The following is a 27,600-nucleotide window of genomic DNA, read 5'->3' as shown; positions in this document are numbered from 1 at the left end:
AAAAATTATGAGAAAATAGGTATAAATCAAAAATATTGTGTTTGTTACATATAATTAATTTCAAATCCTTTTATTTCACTGAACACAGGTGTGAATATGTCTTTGAAGATACATTTCCTACATTCTCACATGGATTTTTTCCCGGAAAATCTTGGTGACGAGAGTGATGAGCACGGCGAACGTTTTCACCAACAAATGAAGATGATGGAACGTCGTTACCAAGGGTATGGGATGAAGCAATGATGGGTGACTATTGTTGGTTTCTGATTCGAGAAACAAGTTCAAAACATCGAAGACAAAGTCATTCGATTCTCAATCATTTTTAATAAAACCTAAATAAATTTCTTTTGTATCAACTCGGTTTTAAATCCTGATATGCCTTAATCAAATTGATATGTAGAGAAAAGAATCTCCCATGAAAACTTTACATGCGATTTGGATGCTTACAACGACACCTAGAAAAGGAACTCTAAAGCTGTTGTATTTCAGCAACATTTTTAAGTGTTTTACAAAAATGCTCATAACTTCGACAATTTCCAACCGATTTCATCCATTAAAGGCTCATTTTCTCCGGTTTTGAATGGACTTTAAGAATAAATTATGGAATGATTTTTTGAATCTTTTTATCCTATTAAAAATGTTGATTAAAACAAGATTTTTATGGAAAATTCGCAGGAAAAATAAAATAAATGCTGTAAATTTTTAAATGACTTCAAAATTAAATTTTTAATCAAGACATAATATTCAAGTGAACGATAGCAAATTTATTTAGCTTCATTTTCATAAAAAAAGATCTAAAATTGGTGCACTAGTTCCAAAGATATTGACATTTTAGTAATCGTACTTTTGTCCAAAATTCAAAAAATCAAAATTTTTGTTTATCTCAAAAATGGCTCTACTTTATTTTTTTCTGACCACGGCATTGAATTCAGCGTAGGATTTTGCATTGGAAATGATCATCACCTTACCGAGTTCAAAAATGCTGTAAACTAGTGTAATTATTGATTGGAAAATAAAGTAAATCATTGGTATATGTAATATAACCATAGTAAGCGGTTAACTATAGGTTTGAATGAGTCATTATGTCTAACGAGATACCCAGAATATACTTATTTTCACCATAAATAACATCAATCTTCTTCGGGTGCCCATTTTACCCTCAACACCACTATGACTTACACGCGCGCTCGTAGGCCTAGGCTGTGCGCTGTAAAATTATCACGGTTCTGTTTTCTCGCAAAAAAAAAATGAACCTCTTAGGCTGTGTTCCGTTTGGTGAATTTTCGCTTAAATTTGACAGATGGAAATTTTTCAAATAACCCAGCTATTGTACCAGACTCATTTCTAACAGACACATTCTCAAAAATCGGTCGGTCAACAACAGAGGAATTTTCGAACATTTTAATTTATGTTCGAAGTGTTGAATTTAAGTGAAAATCCACCAAATGGAACACAGCCTAGGACTCGGGCTGTGTTCCATTTTGTGAATTTTCACTTAAATTTGACACTTCAAAAATAAATTATAATATTCGAAAATCCCTCTGTTGTTGATCATCCGATTTTCGGATGGCATCTGTAAAAATTGATTCCCGGTCTGTTAGAAATAAGTCTGGTACAATAGCAGGTTTATTTGAAAATGTTCAAATTTAAGTGAAAATTCACCAAATGGACCACAGCCTCAGTGCTGAGAATCATTGTCATTGTCGTTGAAAGTTTTCCCGCGACTCGTTTTCACGAACGTAGATGCTAGTTCACTTTGACGGTTTCATTAATTTATTTGGCTTAATTCATTTAAGATCGTTACAAATTTAGATGACAACAAAAACTGCACATGTTCGTCACTGACAATTAACATGATTTCCCTTGAAGATGATATTTAGCTCGAATGCTGTTTTGTCAATATCGCCGTGTATGGTCGATATTTTGCAGCACTGGGACTTTTTCGGTCTTCGGAAGATGCTCGAACGTCTGGATAATCTTAACTGATTTGTATCAACCGTCGAGATGAAGCTTTTCCAATGACACACTAAGCGCCGGGCAGTCGGGAATATTGTCCATCCGAAAAGATCATCGAACGTTACCGGCAGCCCTTCCTTATAATCCCATTACGGACAGAGTATCATAAATCAGACACACCAGTCCGGATGTCACCAAGTGTCGTACATGTACACAGATGCTGTATAGCGTGCGCATAATCGTCGATCTCGCTCTCACTCCTATCATTATTACTATTGCTATCATCATCATTTATTGGAGTGCTTCAGTCATCTTTCATTATCTCTGCATCCACGACGACGACGACGACGACACGCGGGAGATTTGAAAAACCCGATAGTAATTGGCTGATCTATCGTTGCACTATTTTTCAATCATACTCACACACACACACACACACACATGCCTACGATACGATGCAGCAGTCACTTTATAGTGTAGCATCCAGAACTAGTAGTAAGTAGTTGTAGGTTGGATCTTCTCCCCTCAACATCATTAGATGATAATGATGACATTTTTGCCGTCGTCGTCGTCGTCACATGTTGATGTGTGTGGTTGATTTTTTTTTGCATGCATGTGCGACCGGTTTAGTTCAGATCCGATGATGCTATACCTATGTGATGACGAATAAAACTGAGAGTTCACTCCGTTTTGATGGTCGTTACAAGTTGTTTTAATCGTAAAAGGCAGGTGAGGTATTTGTTTTGTTTTAGTGAGTCAAGTTGGAGTATTCCTTATTAAGTCTTGGAAAACGTTGGTTAGGACTGGACATCAGTGGGTGTACTTTAATTATGAGATGCATTAAATGGCGACAAGTTATGGTTTGGTCAAGGGTCCGTACCTGTGAAGTTTTAGATAAATTTACTTTTTTTTGTTATAATATTTACGGTATCTAAGGTCAGTTGTTAATTTTAAGCTCAATTGCAAAAGATGCTGACTTCAAAGACAATAGTGGCAAACGACGAATGGACGAAACTAAATGCACTGAAATCAAGTTCTTCCTTCGTTGCAATGTGATTAATTAAACTTCACGTTGCACACCTCAAGTAGATTTTACTGCCTCAGAGCAGGCAGGTTGTTTGAATAATACCTAAAACATAATACAATATTGTCTATAATTTACACAACAAACCAATAGAACAACAGCAGCTTTTCAAAATATAAACAAAACACCATTCTAAGCAAAATACATAAAAGCCAGCATCGGCATACGAATACAATGAACGGTGAGCGATTAGATAAGAAGAATTATTGTGATCGTTTTCGTTTGGTTCTTACGTGCGAGGGATATTTGTTATCACCGCGTGTAGAATTCAACTCGGCTAGACCTCGATGCCGGTAACGAGAATAAACAACACTATTCCGCCCCAAGCCTCTCTTAGCTCAGTTAGTAAAGGTGCAGCTACAATGCAAGACTCTGCTGGAGGTTCCTGGGTTCGATTCCCGATCCAGTCTTGCGATTTTTCGGGTTATCCTGGGCATAGAGTACGATTGTACTTGTAGGAGAAGTAAAATATCTTTGTGGGGATGGTCCTGGAAGACCGTCTTTAGGCGAAATTGTTAAGTACTGCACGCGAATCCTGTCCAGATAGAACCTATATACAGAATACCTGAGGAGAAATCCTTGTTCATCAAATTCAATCATCATCAGTTTTCCATTATGATAATTATTATTATTTAGCTTTATTAGGGAGGCTTTCAGCCTTGGGCTGGTTCGCCTCCAAGTTCCATTATGATAATGGAAAGGCAGTCGAGGTACGCATGTCGATTGCGGCGGAATGTATTCAATATGTACGAGTATAGATCTACCACCTGAAGTTTCCGACAAAGGTCTAGCGTTGGTGCTGGGTAAATACGGTAAAGTTAAGAGTGTTGTCCGTCAAAAATTCCCTCCAGAGCTAGGTTTCGATGTTTACACTGGAGTATGTGGAGCAAATATGGATGTGAAAATCAAATCCTTACATCACTGCATTTCCTCATTTGGAAGGGGAATGTACTCTATCAAGGGAACAAGAGTGTGTGTTTTGTTTGCTAGATGCAGCGGAACTGGACGGATTAAAGTCCTAAGTGAAATGCTCGGAAACAGCCGGAATTGATCGAAGAACAAAAGACCGAAGAGAAGCTCGACTAGGACGACGATCGTAGCATAGAGGTAACTCTAAGACCAGAAGGTCCCGAAGAAACGAGCTCAATTTTTTGGTTCAGCTCTGGTACTATCTTCGGTCCAAAGCAAATCGGGGCACCCCTCGGAACATAGGAAAATCCACGAACCACTCATTTTATCTGTCAAACTTTCATAGCTAATCAAAACAAACATAGTACTGGAATTTATACTAGAATGGGGTACGTTAATCGATTTGCTTGGGACCAATAGGCTAGTCAAGTAGTGAGCCAATTTAAAATCATTAGTTTCGAATTGATTGTTGATCGTAGTGTTAGCAGTTTGGAAACTAGTTCATACGCAGGTGTGGTCGACGAGGGACAATTTTCGGCATCTAAATGTCGTCCCCGTTCCGAAAATACCCAGATTGTAGGGTATTTACCACTTTTTCTGAATCCAATGGTCGCCATCTTGCATTCCAAAATGGCATCGAACATTGATTTTCGGCCTTCACGCGTCGTCTTCGTTCCGATAATACCCATATTGTATGGTATTTCATAAACAAATGGCCGCCTTGGATTACAATTAGGAGTCGGACCTCGATTTTCAGTCACTACACATCGTATATTATCCAAAAATTTCCATATTTTAGGGTATTTGACGCTCTTTTAGAAAATCATGGTTGCCATTTTGGATTTCAAAATGGCGTCAGAAATCAATTTTCAGCATCTACACGTCGTGTCGTTTTGACAATACCCATATTGTAGGGTATTTGCGACTTTTTCTGAACGCAATGACGACCATATTGGATTCCAAAATAGCGTCGGACATCAATTTTCGGCATCTACACCTCTTCCCTGTTTCGAAAATACCCATATTGTAGGGTATTTGCCACTTTTTTTAAACCAATGGCCGCCATATTGGATTCCAAAATGGCGTCGGATATCAATTTCCTGACTCTAGACATCACTCCGATTCCAAAAATACCCATATTGATGGGTATTTTACAGTATTTTCCACTTTTCATGAAACTGGAAGCCGTCATCTTGGATTTCAAAATGGCGTTGGATATCAATTTTCGGAAGCGGTGCCGTTGGTGTAGTGGTAAGCGTGAATACCTATCACCCCAGCAGGTCTGGATTCAATCCCAGTCGGTGCCGCCGGGATGTTCTGAGGCATAACATCTCTGATCACGCCTTCATCGGAAGGAAAGTGAAACTGTTGGTCCCCGGTTCATGAGTTGATGGGTCGCTAGGTAGGGTCCAGGTGAGGGAGCTGCCTTACTGGCGTCGGTTGCGTTGGTGCTCAGTACGGAAAACAAATCAAGGAAAAAAATTAATGTTCGGACTTTAGACATCACCCTGATTTCAAAATTATCCATATAGATGAGTATTTGACAGTATTTTTCAATATTCATGAAACCGAAGGCCGCCATCTTGGATTTCAAAATGGCGTCGAATATAAATTATCCCACTTTTTGACATCACCCCGATTCAAAAAATACCCATATTTAATATCAAACATCCCTATTCTAAACATAAATTGTTCGGAGTACTCCGGATATTATCCAGATAGGAAAATAATGGATATTATCGCTATCGACTTTTTTTTCTATCCGGATAATCTTAAAACTTTTCTATGCGGATAATTTTAACTCGGATATCATCCGTTTTAAAATTCTGCGGATAAGGATCGGGATAATATCCAATTATATATTGGATAATGGATAGAGATAATTTTGATGCCTGCTCAATTTTGGCTTCTTGTACGGCAGTTCTAGATCAACATTTGAAATAGGCCGAACAACCAAACGTAAACAATGGCTTTAAACGCAAATTTCTCGGGAATCAAGACACATTCTAGCAATTAAACACCAGCATCTGATGGAGCAAACTTCCTTTATCGAATGGCATTGTTAGTTTGCGTGTGTGTGTTTTGATTCTTGAGAAATTTGCGTTTAAAGCCATTGTTTACGTCTGGTTGTTCCGCCTATTTCAATTGTTAATCTAGAGTTTATGGTTGAGTCGAATCTTTGAAAACAGTGAAACGGAGAGAGATAACTAAACTCAAATTTGAGAAAAAAAAAAAACGTAAACTCTGGGTCGTTTTATTTTTCTGCGTGGACAGCTCCCAACAAAATTATAAACGTCACTAAGGCTATGTTCCATTTGGTGAATTTTTACTTAAATTTGACAGATGGAAAATTTTCAAATAAACCTGCTATTCCAGCAGACTTATTTCTGACAGACAAGGAATCAATTTTGACAGACGCTTTCTCGAAAATCGGCCGATCAACAACAGAGGGATTTTCGAACATCTCAATTTATTTTCGAAGTGTCAAATCTAAGTGAAAATTTTCCAAATGGAACACAGCCTAAGGCTCTGAACCATTTGGTAGATTATTTTAACTTTTGGTTAAGATTTTACAGATGGAAGTTATCGATTAACCCTGCTATCCGAGCGTGGTTACTTCTGACAGACAAGAAGTTAAATTTTGAAAACCTTGACTAAGTTCTTCTCGAAAACCGGTCGATCGACAACACAGGGAAATTCGAACATAGAAAATAACTTTCGAAATGTAACTCGGCACATGGTTCAAAGCCTAAAAAAATGTTTTGATTGTTCAACTCAACTCTTCTTCTAAGGCTGTGAACCATTTGCCAAGTTAAATTTAACTCGTGGTTAAAAGCGACATTTCGAAAATTATTTTCTATGTTCTAAAATCCCCGTGCTGTCGATCGACCGGTTTTCAACCCACGGTTGTCAAAATTTAACTTCTTGTCTGTCAGAAATAACAAAGCTCGGATAGCAGGGTTAATCAATAACTTTCCATCTGTAAAATTTTAACCAAAAGTTAAAAAAAATCCACCAAATGGTTCAGAGCAGGGCGTCACAATATCAGCTTCAATCGACCAAATCGATGCGACGAAGAGACTGCTGGCTTTCTTTTTCCTGTTAAAGTCGAACAGCTTCGCAGCATTCTAGAACCTCAGTCGGCGTGCACAAACAAATATAAATCGCTTGTCTCTCTTTCTCCCGTCGCTCCATTGGTCCTCCTTTCAAGCTTCGGTGAAACGGATGAGCGAAAGAGCACTCGACTTTGATAGTTTTCTCTTTCATGAAACACATCAACAGAGGTTTCATGACGTATATGACGGAAAATGAAATTACATATTTAAAGCATTTCTCACGTGAAAACACTTGAAGATTACACGTAATATGTTTAATTTATCTTTCATCCACATATTTATCTAAAAAAAATTAACGAAAACCGGACATAACGCATTTAAAACAAATTGAAAGAGCGGTGATAGAGTGTTCATGAAAGAGGATTGAAAGCCATAATGAGGTTTCGTTTAACTAGAAAATCGACGTTACTTACATTGCGATGGGCAAAGCAACGACGAGAAGATCCACAGCCAGCGTTTCCTTCTAAGCGTGCTTCTTTTTCATTATAATATCTTGCTGATAGTCTAGCTAGGCGTTATAGAAATGAAGCGTTGAACACGTTTGTAATGAGAGAAACAAAACTCGAGTTCATTTTAGAGCTTCGAAAATGTAGAGCCCTGGGTCAGAGCCTTAAAAAAATTCGCCAAATGGTTCAGAGCCTAAATAATTATGTTGAAAGTTTGAGACAACCTGGTCATGTAGTTTTCAAAGACAATCTATCTACATTTATGAATCATTTTACAAGGAAGTGGGGTTTCTCGTCCCGTCACTCAACTTTATCAAGCAATTCAGGGCCATTTGCTTGCATTGGCGGTGAATTATTAATTTGCTATAGTTTGAATCACTGTTCCGTTGACTTTATAGATAACATACCGCAACAGAGGAAAACCCTGGCGAAAGGCATTCGTCCGACTGTATCTTATCACCTACTGCATGCTATTTAGTTGTGTTTACACAAGCCAAAAGGAAAGTGATTGTGTACCAAACAAATAGGTAGTATGGTATGGGTAATAAACTTTTATCGGCGGATGTTTTCCTGACAGTTGACACGTTTCATTGACATCACAGGTATGCTTTCTGTTGGAGATCAAAGTTATGTTTTCCGGAACCGACAAAGCTTATTTGTTTTGAAATGGTTCTAGTCCGCTTATATCAGCTAGTTTAATTGAAAAATGGACAATCTTCAAACAATTGTTTTAAAAGGATTGAAGCTGATTCAAATAAATTTAAAAATGTCAATAAGTATCAACAATGAATATTTTACCAAAGTCCATTCTACCCCATTCCCCCCAAACCACTCGAGAACGCTTCAAACGACTCATATCAAATCCAAATCAACGCGACAAGCTTGTAACAAATATCATTCTGAATTGCCATTAATTTCCCCACTCCTGCCTCTTCTTTCAACTAATTCATTACAGGTGTACCATTCGAGACGAATGCATCACCCTAGCAGAAGCGGAAACCGACCCACCAGCAGTCATCGTAACCTGGACTGGGTTCTGAGACGAGGTTAGAGTATTATCGATCCACAACCAACGCACACACACACACACGTACAAAATGTCCGGTGGGAAGGATCGACGATCGCGGGCCAGCAAAGCCCAAGGCTGGGAGGAAGCCGGCGGAGAGTTCTACCAGGAAAGCTACCCAGCCGATCTGGAGGGTATGCAGCGGGATCCATCCAAGATAGCGACCCTGCTACCCTCAAAGCAGACCAGGAATGGTAATGATCCAAGCTAGATGGTTGACACTGCGGATCAATTTAATTAATTATGACCTTTTTTGTAGCTACCACCCGACGAGTGCGACCGTCCCAACAGGATACGAAAGGAACTCGTAGAAGGACTAGCTTTTCCACGGTGGCCAGACGGGGTTCACAGTACCACGAGATTCAAGTGGCCACGCTCCCGGACTTATCAGGTAACTATCGATCTAGCTCTGACTGTATCACTAACTAGCAATAGCACGTGACGAAATAGTGCTGCTGATAGGGAATGGAACTTGATATTATAACGTCGCTCTCCATTCACAGTTGCATGTGAAACAGTCGGTAGAGCGATTCAGTGCTAATTACATCACGATGTTCTTTATTATTTTGATGCGCATTTTTTTTTGGACTCGTTGGAGTGACCATAAATTGAAGCTTCACAATGGGCAGCTAAATTTGATGGTTCCGGTTGCCTGGCAGGCAAACGACCTCTGTTTGATAAGTTAGATATGAGCATGTGGGTACGCCACCGACAAACCGACATGACACTTAATTCTGACTTATGCCCGAAAATCGTGAACGGCCGATTTAAATGTGCAGTGATCCGATCTGTCAAAATCATAGGTTTTTTTGATCTAGATAAAAATAATTTGTACAGAATAGATCAGACACGAACCAACTCATAACTTTTGCATGCGGGTTTATGGCGTAGCTGAATATTTCCCGCGAACACGGAGCCAGATGTCAGTAGTGTGCTTTGGTCAGAAATTTTATTGTTTTAGCTATGGTCATTCATGTCGGTTTGTCGGTGGGTACGCTAGCTGGGTGTTAAAGAAAACTCGGTTTCCTTTTTTTCGCAAGATGTCCACCACACTACAACACTATCAATTCGTGGAGACGCACGCTAATTTGCAATTGAGAACATTATTCATCCTGTTCCAGTTTCAAAACAAAGCGAAGTCGTTTATTCTATTGAATAGATAACCCTCGTTTCCATTGATTGAGATTATAATGTTCAATCAGCAACAATTTCTTCAAAGCCGTGTACGGCAAAGGGCAATAAAACAGTCGGAACGATTGCCAGTCTCGCTACATTATGCAAAGAAGATGTAGACAGTAATAGCTTTACGGTGCTCATGAAGACAATGATCTGGTGTAGCATCCCGACGACCGATCGCATGGTATGCGTTGTTAATGACTAAATTACTTAATTGAAAGGTTCATATTGGTCAGGTACGGTCAACTTCGGCGACGACCGGCTTTTATCATGCGCGACTCTTTGTGCTAGTCCCAGAATGTTGTATCAGGGAATTGCGAGTGTAATTTATTACTGTGAATGTGAAATGTCACAAAATAAGATAGATGATACTGGGAAGCCGACTAGTGTAGTACATCAACTGCGTAATTGACCTGCTGTAAATTACCACTTATTTTACAGTTTGATGAATGCCAATTACATTGCATCAGACAGTTGATTTCATCTATATAAGTAGTAAGCCTCACAAATTAATAAATAGGGTGTTAAATTACATTGAGGATCATCAGGATTTCACAAATGTATAGGATCTAAAAAAAAATCTTCTGATGGTCGTGTAGGGACATTTTGTTCCAGGAAAAACGTGGTTGTTAGCTGTTGTTGCAGTAGGAACTACCATTTCTAAGAGATGGTTGAATCAGTGGCGTCACGTAACCTCACTTTTTATCTGTGCACAAACTTTCAAAACCAGATTTCAAGCTGAACATTAGAGTGTATCAGCGTTATATGAAAAAAGTCAAAGTCTGGAATTTCAAACGCTACCCATTGGAATGGTAGTTTTGGGGGGGTCAGAAACATCCTGCCAAACTTTGAAGTCATTTAGTTCACGGGAACCCCTCGCCCAAACGGCATGAAGTTTGTATTATAGTCGCTATATTCATAGTCTGGCGAATAGAATCTCGGGAACTAATTGAGCTGTCAAAAAGCGGAACCAATCGAACAAAACACGTCCAACAACAGAAAAGAGCACATCAGCTATTGCGAACAAAACTTCGGAAACCCTTTTCTCGTGACTCAAGGCTTGTCTACGCAAACTAACACCATCTTTGGGTTGGGGAAAGTTTCCCCTATCCGATGATGCCGGTAATTTGTGTTCGATTGGCAAGGAAAGAATAATCAACGTTTTGTTTATAGAAGTTGAGAGTACCTTTTCAATTGTTGGTCTAAAATATATTGAATTGGTTCTGCTTTTTTATAGACCGAAATTCTATCCGCCAGACTATGAACATAGCGACTATAGTTTGTATAGGGAAAATCGACTAAATGAATGGGTGAGCGAGCCACTTTCACATTTTCTTCGTGTACAAAATATAGAACCTTTGGAGTATTGGGAACATCTTGACTGAAGAGCGGATGTGAATCCAAGCTACCCCCGAAAAGTTATAAGCGTTTCAAATGAACACCACCTGCCTTACTTTTGGGGAGTTGGTCAACCAACCCACCAATTTGTTCAAAGTAGGCCTTGACAATATACAACATGTTCATTGCCTCGAAAAAAGCTCCTTTGCAAAATTTGGGCTAAATCGGACATGATTTAAGGGTGCCGTAAAGCAATCAAAGTTTGAACTTATGTAAACGGTGTCCACAGTTAAATCACCGACAAACCGACATAAATGACCATAGCAAAAACAATAAAATTTCTGACCAAAGCACACTACTGACATCTGGCTCCGTGTTCGCGGGAAATATTTAGCTAAGCCATGAACCCGAATGCAAAAGTTATGAATTGGTTCGTGTCGGATCTATTCTGGACAAATTATTTTTATCTAGATCAAAAAATCCTATAGTTTAGACAGTTTGGATCACTGTACATTTAAATCGGCCGTTTACAATGTTCGGGCATAAGTCAGAATTAAGTGTCATGTCGGAATCAGTAGCTTTTCGTGAGTCGCTGTGGGCCATCTATGCCAAGCGCGTCATACTAAAGAGTATAAACAGAGAGAACCCCGCTCGAATTCCTATTCCTACGCAAAACACAAGCTCCTGCTGCAGTTAACAAATAACATTTATTATATAAGAGCACGTAGTCCTACGTCACCATTGCGTACAACCCCATAGGGATTTTATCACCGACAAACCGACATGACACTTAATTCTGACTTATGCCCGAAAATCGTAAACGGCCGATTTAAATGTGCAGTGATTATTATTATTATTATTTAGCTTTATTAAGGAGGCTTTCAGCCTTGGGCTGGTTCGCCTCCAACTGTGCAGTGATCCGATCTGTCAAAATAATAGGATTTTTAAATCTAGATAAAAATAATTTGTACAGTATAGATCAGACACGAACCAATTCATAACTTTTGCATGCGGGTTCATGGCTTAGCTAAATATTTCCCGCGAACACGAAGCCAGATGTCAGTAGTGTGCTTTGGTCGGAAATTTTATTGTTTTAGCTATGGCCATTCATGTCGGTTTGTCGGTGGTTTTATGATTGAATAATGATTCAAAGAAACGTAGACAAGCATTGCTTCGACAACAAGCATTCACAGTTAAAAAAATAGTGTAAATTTCCGTTACTATGATGCACATAAAAGGAGCGTCATACCAACAATCAATACGAAACTAACGATTTTAAATTGGCTCACCACTTTAGTAGCCTATTGGTCCCAAGCAAACGATTAACGTACCCTATTGTAGTTGAAATTCTATTACTACACTATGTTTGTTTTGATTCGCTATGAAAGTTTGACAGATAACATCAGGGGTGTGTGGATTCATGCAGAACATGCGGGGGTGAGTGAAATAGCTTGGGACTGCTTGGGACCGTTGTTCTGGTACTGAGTGAGCCAAAAATAATAATGATTTTCTTCGGGACCCAGTGGTCTTAGAGTTACCTCTATGGTCATACATCATGCAAGTTTACCTTATAGATCGTGTAAATTTATGAGACATACAGTCAAGATTCCTATAGTACGGATTCGTTCTTGCCGGATTCCTATAATACGGTTACCCCTGGATTCCTATAGTGCGGTCGATCCGGCATTAATGAATACACGTAGCATATGGGATTTGACCTAATTGGGACCAAACACTGATTGTAGGGTAATTTGAAGAGATAACTTCCTGGTGTCTTCTGAACAGTTATTAAACAGAATATTTACCACCTTTTGGGAACATTTAGCATCCGGAAAGTCACAAGTCTGGTCCTGTGGAAGACCCGGAACATCCGTAAAAGTGGTCAATTCATGAAACTAATCCTAGAGCTCCGCGGTTTTTTCGAAACCGCTCATAGACGTTTTATCAGAATGAATTCGGAGTTGTGACCTGAATATGAACCCAGAGGACCACGGGATGGTCCACCGGAAGATCCGGAACATCCGTAAAAGTGGTCAATTCATGAATCTGATCCTAGAGCTCCGCGGTTTTTTCGAAACCACTCCTAGACATCTTATCAGAATGAATTCGGAGTTGTGACTGGAATATGGACACTGGAGACCACGGGATGGTCCACCGGAAGATCCGGAACATCCGTAAAAGTGGTCAATTCATGAATCTGGTCCTAGAGCTCAGCAGGTTTTTCGAAATCCCTCCTAGACGTCTTATCAGAATGAATTTGAAATTGTGACCAGAATATAGACTCTACGGACTACGGAATGGTGCTCCGAAAGATCCGGAGCATCCGTAAAAGTGGTCAATTCATGAAACTGATCCTAGAGCTCCGTGGTTTTTTCGAAACCTCTCGTAGACGTCTTATCAGAATGAATTTGGAGTTGTTACTGGAATATACACTCCGAGGACTACGGGATGGCCTTCCGGAGGATCCGGAACATCCGAAAAAGTCGTCAATTCATTAAATTGATCCTAGAACTCCACGGTTTTTTTTCAAAACCGCTCGTAGACGTCTTATCAGAATGAATTTGGAGTTGTTACTGGAATATACACTCCGCGGACTACGGGATGGTCATCCGTAAAAGTGGAACATCCGTAAAAGTGGTCAATTTATTAAATTGATCCTAGAACTCCACGGTTTTTTCAAAACCGCTCGTAGACGTCTTATCAGAATGAGTTTGGAATTGTTACTGGAATATACACTCCGAGGAATACGGGATGGCTCACCGTAAAAGTGGTCAATTCATGCAACTGATCCTAGAGCTCCGTGATTTTTTCGAAACCTCTCGTAGACGTCTTATCAGAATGAATTTGGAGTTGTAACCAGAATACAGACTCTGAGGACTACATGATGGTCCTCCGAAAGATTCGGAACATCCGTAAAAGTGGTCAATTCATGAAACAGATTCTAGAGCTCCGCGGTTTTTTGAAAGCACTCATAGACGTCTTATTACAATGAATTAAGATTTGTGACCAGAAAATGGACGCTAGGGACTACGGGATGGTTCACTAAAAGATCCGGAACGTCCGTAAAAGTGGTCAATTCATGAAACTAATCCTAGAACTTCTCGGTTTTTGCGAAACAACTTATAGACATCTTATCAGAATGAATTCGGCGTTGTGACCTGAATATGGCCTCTGTGGACCATGGGATGGTTAACCAGAAGATCCGGAACATCCGTAAAAGTGATCAATTAATGAAATTGATCCCAGAACTCCGCGGTTTTTTCGAAACAACTTATAGACATCTCATCAGAATGAATTCGGAATTGTGACCTGAATATGGATACTGGGGACCACGGGATGGTTCACTGGAAGATCCGGAACATCTGTTAAAGTTGTCAATTCATGAAACCGATCCTAGAACTCCGTGGTTTTGTCGAAACCACTTATAGGCGTCTTATCAGAATGAATTCAGAGTTTTGAATGGAATATGGACTCTGGGGACTATGCTATGGTCTTCCGGAAGATCCGGAACATCCGTAAAAGTGGTCAATTCACGAAACAGATTCTAGAGCTCCGCGCTTAATTCGAACCCACTCATAGACTGGTCCATGATTGAAATTGATCCTGGAGCTCCACGGTTTTTTAGAAACCACTCATAGACGTCTTATCAATATGAATTAGGAGTTGTGACCAGAAAATGGATGCTGGGGGTCACGGGATGGTTTACTAAAAGATCCGGAACATCCGAAAAGTGATCGATTCATGAAACCGATCCTAGAACTCCGTGGTGTATTTGAAACCAGTCATAAACATCGTATCAGAATGAAATCGGAGTTGTGTTTGGAATATGGACTCTGGAGACTACGGGATGGTCCTTTGGAAGATCCTGAACATCCGTAAAAGTGGTCAATGCTTGAAAATGTCCTAGAGCTCTGCGGTTTTTTTTTCGAAACCCTTAATTCAGAGTTGTGACCAGTAAATGGACGTAAAGTATACCATAGTACAATCTGTTAAATATGTTTACTATTTCAATTGCTAAAAAAAATATCAAATTCTCCACAAAGTGCACAATCCAATGGTCTCTTCAATATTTAGATGGTTATAAGTAGTATGGGTTCCCTTCACCTTTCTAAGTAGATGATTGATAAACTTTACATCCGATCCCTTGTGATTGTAAAGATTGTGGCCATGTGTATAGTCCGATCTTGTATTTTGTTATTCAAAAATCAAAAAATATGTGCAATAATTTAGAATCTCGTTTCTAGTGTGTATAATTGGTTTAAAAAATCGACAAAATTGGTAACGTGGACACTAAAAGAAGGTACCGTAAAATGTAGGTAACTTTGAAAGAAGAATATAATGATTAAATTTACCTTCTGCACTATTTACCAATTGGAAACATTAGTTCTATTTTGTAGCTTACGGTATAACCTTTTATATGCTATGGAGTTTTTGTATAGTTTGTGTAACATGTTTTACAAATATGTGAAATTTTTTTATGTTTTTCATTTGTTTTAAAAGACACTCAAACACTCACTTATTAAATGTAACTCTGATGTGGCCATCACAAATTCAAAGGTGGCAAATATTCTGTTTAATAACTGTTCAGAAGACACCAGGAAGTTATCTCTTCAAATTACCCTACAATAAGAGTTTGTCCCCAATTAGCTATAATCCCATATGCTAGTGTATTCGTTAATGCCGGTTCCTATAGTGCGGTCCCTATTAACCGTACTATAGGAATCTTGACTGTATCATGAAATATTCCATATATTGTATGCAACTGCTCATCTTTGTAAGCAACATTTCCTGCAATTTGCTATTTTACGTGAAAAGGAAGTTTACTTCGTCGGTGCATACATGCACGAATGTCTGCATGAATGGATGTTTACTACCCATAATCGCATATTAGTCCCATCTTTGCTTGGTTCCCTATCCATATGGGACTGATATGCGATTATGGGCGGTTTACATCACCAGTAGATTTCAGATATTTTTCTGTTTAGGGTGGCTTTATTAAGTATTCTAAAGCGAACCCCACACGGTAAGAAATATTGTCAATACTTACAAGTATTGACAATAAGATTGATGATGTGAATACAGAAATATTGTCAATACCGATGTATTGACGTCAATATAAAATGTATTGACAATACGATTATTGTCAATACAAACTGTTGTGTAGGGTCCACTTAAGTCTTCATTGTAAATCTGGTTAGCTCCGAAAATTACCTTCGCAATGAAGTTTTAGTATTGCTATTGCGATGAAATTAACTTACAGAATTTTGAAGGTGAAAGCGCTGTTTTTACGATTTCCCACCATAGGAATCTGGTCGCGAATTAGCGTTTGGTTAGGCGTATTATCCGCGGAACTAAGTGTATGCGTAATTTCTGATAGATGTCACCATTAAGTACATTAGTAGGAAAATTAACGCAGAAGCATGGTAACATGAATAATTATGTGAAGTTTCATGGTATTCTGCAATTGTAAAATCTAAAATTTGTTGATTTTTGGCTATTTGGCCTGAAACTGAAAAAGCGGAGTCTTTGAACCGCGAGTGCTAATCACAATCGAGTGCAAGTGAACTTATCGAACCCATGTACCAACGGCTTCACTACCCTTCCGAAGGAAGACGTGACCAGAGATTTTTTTACATTTCAGAAATTGAACCCAAACACACTGGGATGAGAAAGCAGTCAATCTTACCACTCAACCACCAAATTAAAAGGCATTGTCAGCCATTTTCGTGTCTAATCTACTTTATTCACAGCCATGAAATGTTAAAATCCGCCCATTTTTTTTTCCAGAGAACCTTATCAACGAGGAACGCACATGGGAGGAAATCCAGGAGATCAAATCGATGCCTGTGCCGATGGCACAGAAGCGCGAAATGAAAGCCCAACTACAGGTACGTCCGTTTTGCAACCAAATCGTCGCCATCTAACATCATACCTTTCCAGAACGCCACCAAACTCCGCCTTCAGGGCTTTGAACAGATCAAATGGCGCCGGCGGAAAGCGTGGCAAAGTGTTTGTGCCAAATGGGGCGAGTACCACACCAAACTGGAACTTTGGCGCATGTCGCTGAAAACCATCGAAGGTAACTTCGGCACCGGAGTGGTGGCGTACTTCCTCTTTCTGCGGTGGTTGATGTTTCTGAACCTGATCGTGTTCGGACTGGTGTCGGCCTTCATAGTGTTGCCCCACGTGGTGCTACGGGAGCCACAGGATCTACCCTGCGTATCGGACCCGACGTCCGTTCAGTGCTGCTCGGAGTCGTATGTGAATGCGACCAAGAGCGTGGAGTTTGCCGTGTTGGATGTGATACAGGGGACGGGGTTCATGGAAGGAACCCTGCTGTTCTACGGGATGTATACTAATATGATCTACGGGTATAGTCCGATAGAGGATCGCTTGGCGGCAGCGCCCCCAGCTCGGATGGAGGTGATGACGACTACGACTATGAGTAGTACGACGATTACGACGAGTAGTAGTAGTAGCACCAGTAGCAGTAGCAGCAGTAGCAGTAGTAGTAGCAGTAGCAGTACTACCAGCACTACGGTGGCTAGTACAACTCCGCTCAGTGCGGCAGCAGAGGTTAGGAATAGTAATTTTAGTAGTCTCAATGGCAGTTATTACGAAGGATTCGTAATGGAAATGGGTGAAGCTATCGACCAAAGTGCAACGGAAGTCGGTTCCGGTACGGTACTGTACTATGACTTTCCGCTAGTTTACGTGATAATTACGGCCATCTGCTACGTGGTCGCGCTAATAGCCATGATGAAGGCAGTGGTGCGACAGTTCAAAGATCGCATTGCGGAGGGCGAGGGTCTCTTCTATCAGTACTGTAACTTAGTCTTCGGAGGCTGGGATTTTTGTATTCACAACGAAAAATCCGCTGATATTAAACATAAGGCGCTGTACCATGAGATTCGTTCATTGCTTCATACGAAGCGTTTTGAAAACGAGCGCATCAATCGCTCCAGAGATTTTATGGTTAAGCTAATTGCCATTCGGTTTTTGATTAATTTTGTAGTCGTCGTGATATTAGTGATAGCCGTCATCATTATCTATGTGCTGTTCAACGAATCGATGTCTAAATTGGACCCCAACTTCCAATCGAACCATCTGATTAGCTTTCCACGAGGGTCGTCGTGGTCGTCGTTTTCGTCTTTCGGTTATTCCGCCACCGTGGCTGTGCCATCCACTAGCTCAACATCTCCGGATGCTACGATCTCGATTTCCTCGCCAATGACCCCAGAAGAGCTGGAACCTAGTCTGACAACGCGGTTGGAAGTGCTGTTCTACGAGTTCTTGCCCTACATTGCAATCGTTTGCATGAACTTGGTAGTTCCTTTGTTTTTCAATTATCTAGTGCAATTTGAAAAATATTCTCCTCTTTTCGTGATCAAAATTACACTCTTCCGGACGGTCTTTCTCAGGCTGTCCTCGCTCGCTGTGCTTTTGAGCCGATTCTACTTTCTCGTGAAGCCAAAAATCCATCCGGTTAGTGCAACTAATGGTACCGATACCATGACTAATTTTACAATGGAAATCAACAGCACTGCGACTGATCAATGTTACGACGTAGAGCGAGGAACTCCTCAGTGCTGGGAGACGTTTGTTGGTCAGCAATTCTACAAACTGTTCATCACTGACTTTGTCACGCATTTCCTCGTGACGTTCTTTGTCAATTTCCCGCGAGCGATGTTCGCGCGACATTCCGCCAGCCGCATCGCCAAGTTCATCGGCGAGCAAGAGTTCGAGCTCTCTAAGCACGTTCTGGATGTAATCTACTCGCAAACTCTTTGCTGGCTGGGTACGTTCTATACGCCGTTCCTGCCAGCGATTGCCGCTGTTTTGTTCTTCCTGATGTTCTACATCAAGAAGTTCGCCTGTCTAGTCAACTCGAATCCATCGACGATTCTCTACCGCGCTTCCCGATCGAACTCACTGTTCATGTCCACCCTGCTGATCTCATTTACCGTTGCCATCATCCCGGTGGTGTACGCGTGGGCCGAAATTGTTCCCTCCCGTTCGTGTGGCCCATTCCGAGGTCTTCCCACCGTGTGGGACCGTGCCATCAATGCTTTCATGAAGATGCCGCTGTTCTTCCAGAACATCATCTTCTACTTCGGTACCGCCTCGTTTGCCATTCCTTGCTTTGTAGTGCTCACCTTTTTCATCTACTACTTCTATGCCGTGTCTGCGGCAAATCGGCACATGGTCTCGGTGCTCAAACACCAGCTGGTGCTGGAAGGCCACGACAAACAATTTCTGCTCAGTCGGTTGAGTCTGTTCATCAAACAGCAGCAGGAATATCAGAAGCGAATGATGCGACAAGCTGCCGAACAACAACAGCAGCATCAAGCCAACAATGTCGCACCGCATGGCCACCAGTCTGCCCCGGCCCCTCCGGTGGCTCCACCGAAGCCACCGCCGAAGCAAGAAGAGCAACAACCTCCCCTGCCACCCCGGGCCGATCGGGACTCGAAACCGAGCAGTCGGGATCGGGATCGGGATCGGAAGGAGGGCTCCGGTGGGGAGATCAAGTGAAATGGGAAGTGAGCGGAATTGTAAAAACAAACGAAAAAGATTGACGAGAATTTGTGGTTTGAGACGGTTGATGTACGTTGTTGAATAAATTTGGTAGCGATAAATAATGCTGTGCCACACTAAACGAATCTTTCCAAATATGTGCAATCAAAAAATTCGTTATGTACAGACATTAATGTAGAGATTTCTATACACCTGTATTCCTGATTTGATCATTTCTTCTTCTTCTTATAAGACTATTTTGTCGCAGCTAAAACTTTGCACCTGACCTCATCATTGCCCATTTCCTTCCAAACGGAGTTCCATACATTTTTTTGTATGGAAAATACGTTTAGATCGAAATGGAGGATAGGCGTTTTCGTTTTCGTAGTTTCGCACTATAGATCCGCCCTAAGAGTTGTCAAAACATTTTTTTATGCGTTAGAGTCGGATCCACCCTGGGTCTGTCTCAAACTCGACGAGGTTCCCTCTGCCGATTTTTTGAGATCCAACCTGGGTTCACGAATTTGAGAAGTTTTAAAAGAAAAAAACGAATTCTGAGAATACTACCAAATGAAGTCTGGAGAGAGTTTCAAATAATTTCTTAGGAGAATCTCGTCGGAATTCAACGAATCGAATTCAGAGGATAGGTTAAAAGGAGTTCTGCATTCCAAAGCAGGAGACTTTCTAGGGGATTCCGAAGAAAATTACAAGAATAGCCCAAAGGTAGTTCAGAGATTAATTCCAAGAAAATGCTAACGAGGATTTCAAAGGATTTCTGGAAGTATTCCAAGGGAATACTGAGGAGAATTCCGAAGGAAATATTAAAAGAGTTCTGAGGAGATTTGTTCACTAAGCAGGGATGTTACAATAAATCCAATGTTTGTTTTCAGGAATTAAGAACGCAATCTGCCCGAATTCAGTTGAGATTTAAAAACGGATTTAGGTTAAATGCATGAGATTCTGATTCAGTCTCTAATTAAGCTTGGAAACCCGACTTCCATTCGCTAGTTGCTAAATAATTTAGAAACTCAACTCACATATGTGACAGACAATTGTTTTGACTTTTTTAATTTAAGTGTCATCGGTGAACCGGTGTCAAAGCCAAAAGCAAGTGATCGTGGAATCCCGGCAGACCGCAATTCGAGTCCAGCGTCTTTGTAAATAGATGCTGGAAAAAAAATTTCCACAGCCATTGTACGTCACACCAGCTACCAGACGGGTAGCTGTTGTGACGTATGTACAATGGCTGTGACATTTTTTTTTTTACGTACGATTGCCGCCGAATTTTGATTGATATCCAGAAAATCACAACACAAATTCTTTCAGAGAAGCCCAACTGGTTTTTTTCAAGGAATCTCAACTGGAATTCTTTCAGGGAAGCCCAACTGGAATTCATCGGGAGAATCCCGACAAGAACTCCACAGAATGCCAACTGCAGTTTTATTTTTCCAGAAAATACCGACTGCGCTCTCTCAGATAATCCAGACTGTGACACTTCCAAAGAAGCCCAACTTGGATTCTTCCAAAGAATGCTAGCTCGGAGAACCCGAAGTCCGACTGGAATTTCACAGAATACCAATTGGCATCCCAACAGAGGCTCCTTCATAGAATCCAGACTTTGGTGCTTTCAGGGAATCCAAACTAGGTTTCTTCTAGAGGAGCCCAACTTGGACTGTTTCAGGGAATCCCAACTGGGATTCTTTCAGAGACGCCCGTCTGGGATTCATAAGGATAATCCCGACACGAATTCCACAGAATGCCGACTAAAATTCTTCCAGAAAATACAAACGGAGACTCTCCCAGAGAATACAGACCGTGACTTTTCCAAAGAAGCCCATCTTGGATTCTTCCAGAGAAACTCACCTATGAGCCTTAATGGACCCCCCTCCTGTCGGGGTCCATTGGATTTATTTTTGGATTACCTGTCAGGATCCATTAGAAATCCTATCGGAATCCACAAGACTTGCTGTTGAGATCCGTACAAATCCCTATAGAGCAGACTTGGGTAATGGACCGAAGACTACGCGATAAATTTCGTCACGGTTCATTGAAATTGATGTTTTATACATGAATCCGATGTTTATTCAAAGAACTAATTTTGCGAACAAATATGAAATATTTACACGAACCATGCCTGAAGAAAACCGCGCGGTTCACCAAGCTTTTTCAAAATTAGTTTAGGTAGAATGTTCTAATTTCTTCGTTCGATGCAGCCTCGGTTCACTACCCAAGTCTGCTGTAGAGATCCATTTGAATTTTTTCGAGATCCATTGAATTTTTTGTAAGTCACCTTTGGAGATCCAGTCGTGTATCAATCCCGGTAAAAATCCATTTGAATCTTCTTTGAAATATTTTGTCAGGATATTTAGAAATCCCAGTTGGAATCCATAGTAAACTTAAATTCGGATCCGTTAAAATCCTTATCGGAATCCGTTTAAATATTATCGATATCCATTGAAATTATTGTGAGGATTTATTGAGATCCGTTGGAGCCGTTGTCGTTATCCATAAAAACCAAGTCGGGATCTATTTGAATCTTATCGAGATCCATTGAAATTCTTGTCAGGATCCTTTGAAATGCCAGTCAAAATCCATTGAAATCCTTTTTTGAGACATTCTTGTCAGGATCCTTTGGAATCTCATTCGGAATCAATTTTTAAAACCGTTGGATTCATTAAAACTCATACGAGAACCCGCTTGAATCTTGTCGAGATCCAATGAAATTCTTATCAGGATCTATTGGAACCCCCTATTAGGACCCGTTGGAGTCGCTGTCGAGGTCCATAAAAAAAAACCAAGTCGCGATCCGCTTGAATCTTAAAGAGATCCTTTGAAATTCTGGTCAGGTTTCTTTGGAATCCCAGTAGGAATCCGTTTTAATCTTATCGAAATCTATGGAAATTCTTGTCAGGATCCTTTGAAATCCCTATTGGGATCCGTTGGAGTCTCTGTCGGGATCTGTTCGAATCTTATCGAGATCCATTGAAATTCTAATCTGAATCTTGTGAATTCCCAGTCGGGATTCAAATCCCTGGATCCGTTTGAATCTTATCGAGATCCATTGAAATTCTCAGGATACTTAGAAATGCCAGTTGAAATCTATGGGAGTCTCTGTTGGGATTCGCCTAAACTCCTGTTGGAACCCACTTGAATCTTATCGAGATCCATTGAAATTATATTCTGAATCCATTGGAATTTGAATCAAATTGGTTGGAATTCTTGTCGTGATTCTTTGGAACCCCAGTTGAGAAGGGTTTGAATCCTTGTCAGGATCTATTGAAATTCCTATCGAAATCCTTTAATCCGTTACAATCATTTTCTGGATCTGTTAAAATCCCTGTATGAATTCGTTTGAATATTATTGAGAAGCATTGCAATTCTTATCAGAATATTTTCTATTAGAATCTGTTACAGTCACTGTCGGAGTGTCGGGGTTCATTTAAATCCCTGTCGGAACCCACTTGAATCTTATCTGGATCCATTGAAATCTTTGTAATTCTTGTTCAAACTGGTGTGATCCTTTGGAACCCCAGTCGGCAATTCTTGTCAGGATACTTTGGAGTCCAAATCGGAATCAGTTTAAATCTTGCCAAGATCCATTGGAATTATTTTCGGAATCCTTTGAAATCCCAGTCGGCATTCAAATCCCTGGATCCATTTGAATATTATCAAAATCCATTGCTAATCTTGCCAGGATCCTTTAGAATCGAAGTTGGAATCCATTAGAAATCCTTTTAGGATCAGGTTTAGTCACTGTTCCGATCCGTTAAAATCCCTGTCCGATTCCGCTAGAATCTTATCGAGATCCATTAAAAATCTTGTTGTGATTCTTTGAAAAAAGTGTTGGAATCTCTGTAAGGATACATTAGGATTTCGATTAGAATCGCTGTTTGATCCGTTGAATTCCCAGTAGGGATCCGTTTTAATCTTATTGAAATCTATGGGAATTCTTGTCAGGAACCTTAAAAATCCCAGTTGAAATACATTAGAATCCCTATCTGGACCGGTTGGCATACCTGTCGGGATCCATATGAGCCCCGATTAGGTTCCATTGGAATCCCTTTTCAAATTCAGCTGGAATTCCAATCGGAATCCGTTGGAATCCTAGTCGGGATTCATTTGACTTACTGTCATGGGAGTTCCATTTCAGATTGTTTAGAATTCCTTCTTTTCTTCAGTGATCCGTTTAGACCCGTTGGAGTTCCTATCGGGATCCGTTTGAATATTATCAAGTCTATTGAAATGTTTATCAGGATCTTTTGAAATTCCAGTCGGGATCCGTTGGAATCGCTGTCCGGACCAGTTGGAATCGCTAGCGGGATATGTTAAAGTCCCTGTCGGTTTCCGTCGGTATCTTGGTCAGGATACATTAGAAATCGTATTCAGATCGATAGGATCTGCGACAATTGGGATTTGTTGATTTGTTTTTCTTAAAAGAACAGAAAATTACCGCAAATTATTCCGATGCAGCTGGGAAATGAGAGGAATCAATGCGGATTTTAATGAAGTGGCCCGGATCCTATTCGGAATTCTCTTAATCCCAGCTGAACTAGTCCAGATGCAGAGAATCCTGTGCAGTAAGTGTCTACGTAGCCTTCTAGAATGCAAGACCTGATGATGAAATAAAAGTGCTTGGCTCGGTGCTGTCAAATTGAATGGACGCACATCTCGAGGTGTCTATTCGGTGCTTACACTGAAACAAAGACCATAGTTAGGAATACTACTTTGCAGAAAACACTTATTTTCAGTATTACTGTGCTTAATGCCGTTAAATCTACCATGATTTCAGTATAGCTGACTATAAATATAAACAAATTTAATACCACTCTGTCAAAACTACTATGCTTACTCAAACGGCATAGTAGTTTTGATAGAAAAATAAGTAAAATTAAATGAATTTCGTTTCTGCACAAATCTATTGGTGCGAGTATTTAATTTAAAACATCAATATAGTAATTTTGCCAATGGATTTTGTTTCTGTGTACATTTGGGAAAACATGCTGCTATCGCCGACTGCATTTCCAGTTTTGTTTTCATTTTTGGAACCTAATTGACGAGCCGTGACGAATGAATTTGCGTTGCGAAGCTAAGAATGAGAACCCACATGACGCCCGCGATGGAGATGCTCTAACCAGGCATGGAAATCATTACATTCGTTTATATTAATTTGCCTCTAATTTTCAAAAGATCAAAAGATATGTAGGTAGGTTATGATATTAGCCACAACTTTTGTGAATAACTCAAATCTGTATCTCTTATGCATGATGATCCAGAGCGAACAGAACCCACCATTGTTTTTTCGGTGAATATAAATTACTTTCACTGAAAAACAAACACAAGTTCGGTCCGCTCTAGTTCGTCATGCATAAGAGATATAGATTTGGGTTATTCTCAACAGTTGTATTTCATTTCAAAACCTACAAAAACTACATACATCATTTTACGGAATTCTGTTGATGAAAAAAGTTAGAACGTACATGATTTTCCATGCCTGGCTCTAACCACTAAAACATTAGTCACATTATGCAACCAAGACGAATCGACTTTGTACAAACGAAAAATGCTTCGTTTCTACTTCCCCAATAAGGCCCCTGATCTAAAATTCAATTTTTATTTCACAGCTTTTGTTATCGCTCCGTTTAATTTCATTCCCACATCCTCTTACCTTTCTCAAATATTATCTTTTATCTCTTATGAAGCATTAATCAACCTCTCAAACCACAAAAAAAAACTGTTCAACCTTTTCAGAAAACCTTCCTAGTTTGGAAAAATAAGTAGACTGTTTTTTAATGAGATTAGTTGCAACTACCCTAGAAACATTATGTATGCATTTGATTCATGTACATACCTACATATGTATCGCATATTTCGTGAGAATGTTTAGCAAAAACCAAGAAAAAATCGTGATATTATGTTCCACCTTTCGGTAGAGTGTAAATTAAAAGAATATTTATTAATGAAAGTCTGTATCGATGAATTAGCAATTTCTGTGTCGACACCCTGCGAACGCATTGTGAAAGCATTAGTTGAGGCTGATCGATCGGAAAGCTCGTGATAGCTAGAACGTTTATTTATTATTTTGCGATCGGATCAGGATGAGTTGAGCTTCAAAAGCACGCCTGACCTGGTGCGGATCTCCGAACGTACATGTGTGAAATAGTTTGAAGAAAATAAAAGTAATTTTTAATCGAAATATCATCAAAATGACAGTAGCGTTTTGCGTTGAGCAAACAATATCTATTCAAATACAACTGCAAAACGAAGCTCGTGGGCAATTCTGATAGTTCAATTAACGTCTATAACTCGTTTTATTTCTCTGTGTGCTTGACGAATAGGCTAATGGAAATCGTAAAATAGTTAAATCAATTTTAAACTCAAGCATAGACACAATAAGGAACACAGGAAAGAGACTGCCATTTTGAGCTAGTTGTATATTGATAATTTTGTATATAAGTAAAGCATGAGAATCATACCCAATATTTGTGGATCGCAGAATATCCAAAACCTTACACAAACCATGTACATATAAGAAATAAACACATACACGACAGTATGAACATTACTCAACCAAACACTATCCGTCAGCAAGCAAACGATCATCACAAACTTAATCGTCATAAAAAGTAGAGGCCATAGAAGCCTACGATACGAACACGAAATTACAAACTAGCTTTTTTCTAGTGTTTGTATCATATACATTTCACTTGATTATTGGTGATTATTTGTGAGAAAATGTAATATGGTAATCCAACATTTAAAGATACCCGCATTGCATTATAAACTGACAAACAACCGTACTATGTATGATATGTATTTTTACAGTCGCAAACCATTTCCACAGGCAGAAGCAATGCAGCATTGTTTCAACAGCTGTGTGGAAATTAAAACGATTATCCCCCTTATACACACAAACACATATGTACACTATGGAAGCTATCGTTTGCTCTATTATGCGATCATCTCTGATGTTCCTCAACTCCTATCCCAAACCGAAAGACTCGCCTCAGCGTAGGCCAATCCGGAAGATTTCACATCTTTACTCAGCTTTTTATAATAAACGAAAATAGCAATAGTCAATCATAGAAACTGTAATGTTAATTTTCACTATCCGTCGTGTGTGATTCACTAATGGCCGCCAGTGATGATCAGAGACAGAGCAAACGAAGCATTATCATCGGTCTGCATTTCACTGTTTGTACCTACAAGAAAACATACCCATGAAATATAAACTTGAACCGGAACCGACATTATGGAATCAGCAAAAATAAACATTTGTATTAAAGTAAAGTCAGAGTTGTCAATGTAATTTTATCCGAAACAATCCCACGCTTCCATGCTGTATATCTCAATGATAAAATAATATGCTAGCAAATTTGTGTCTTGAGCAAAGTTAATGGAAATTGTGAATTTGTGGGATGTAAGTAATGAGATGCATACCACCCTGGAAATTGTCGCCATTGACAGAGCTGTGTGCAGGATAGAAAAGGACGGTGAGAAGGTGGAGAAAAGAAAAAGAAGAGATGTACAAAACTTCTTTCGTGACTCGTGCAACCGCCTGTAATTCCAAGATTAAAAGAATTTTATATTTTCCGCAATAATCGTCTTCGATCATTTATCAATCGGTTAGAATCGCCACATTGGTGACCTGCGACGTCGCGAATTCTTTTGAAATCTGTCGGTATATCCCAGGCCAGTGACAAGGCCTAAATCATCAGCAGCGTTTCACAGTAGGGAGTATCAGATACGATGTTATATAAGAGACGCGCGGAGAGAATAAAAGTAAATCTGGTTGCACGGCCAACTAATTTCGTTTTCGAGGCAACCCGCAATTTTGTGTTTACTTCAAGAGACTTTTAATTTGAGCGACTGTCGTCTGCTTCAGCATCCCGGTAAAATGAATGATTTTTTATCCGTATCGGTAGTATCGCTATTCAATGGAAGTATTTATTTGAAGACTCAATTTTTAACAACTCTGAGTGGAACCAAGTATAA

General features: G+C 39.9%; 1 protein-coding gene across 2 annotated transcripts in view; it reads left to right on the top strand.

Annotated features, from left to right (window-relative positions):
- LOC135703152 (transmembrane channel-like protein 7) overlaps nt 1-26,872 on the top strand; it is a 71,908-nt gene extending 45,036 nt beyond the window's left edge. Inside the window, exons 2-6 of one of the 2 annotated variants that reach the window (XM_065224259.1) lie at nt 8,467-8,771; nt 8,837-8,968; nt 16,879-16,979; nt 17,032-19,634; nt 25,703-26,872. In XM_065224259.1, the coding sequence (XP_065080331.1) occupies nt 8,609-8,771; nt 8,837-8,968; nt 16,879-16,979; nt 17,032-19,626 (2,991 nt within the window). In that variant the 5' untranslated portion in view covers nt 8,467-8,608 and the 3' untranslated portion in view covers nt 19,627-19,634; nt 25,703-26,872. Of the gene's footprint in view, nt 1-8,466; nt 8,772-8,836; nt 8,969-16,878; nt 16,980-17,031 lie in introns of both variants that reach the window. The other variant, XM_065224258.1, reaches the window with a different exon arrangement.
- The last annotated feature ends 728 nt before the right edge of the window (nt 26,873-27,600 follow it).

This window comes from Ochlerotatus camptorhynchus, unplaced genomic scaffold, assembly GCF_037179485.1.
Source record: "Ochlerotatus camptorhynchus isolate MF236.1 unplaced genomic scaffold, CSIRO-AGI_Acam_v1.1 ptg000209l, whole genome shotgun sequence".
NCBI lineage: Eukaryota > Metazoa > Arthropoda > Insecta > Diptera > Culicidae > Ochlerotatus > Ochlerotatus camptorhynchus.
The sequence above is the reverse complement of the archived record's forward strand: the minus strand, read 5'-3'. Positions and strand labels throughout refer to the sequence as shown.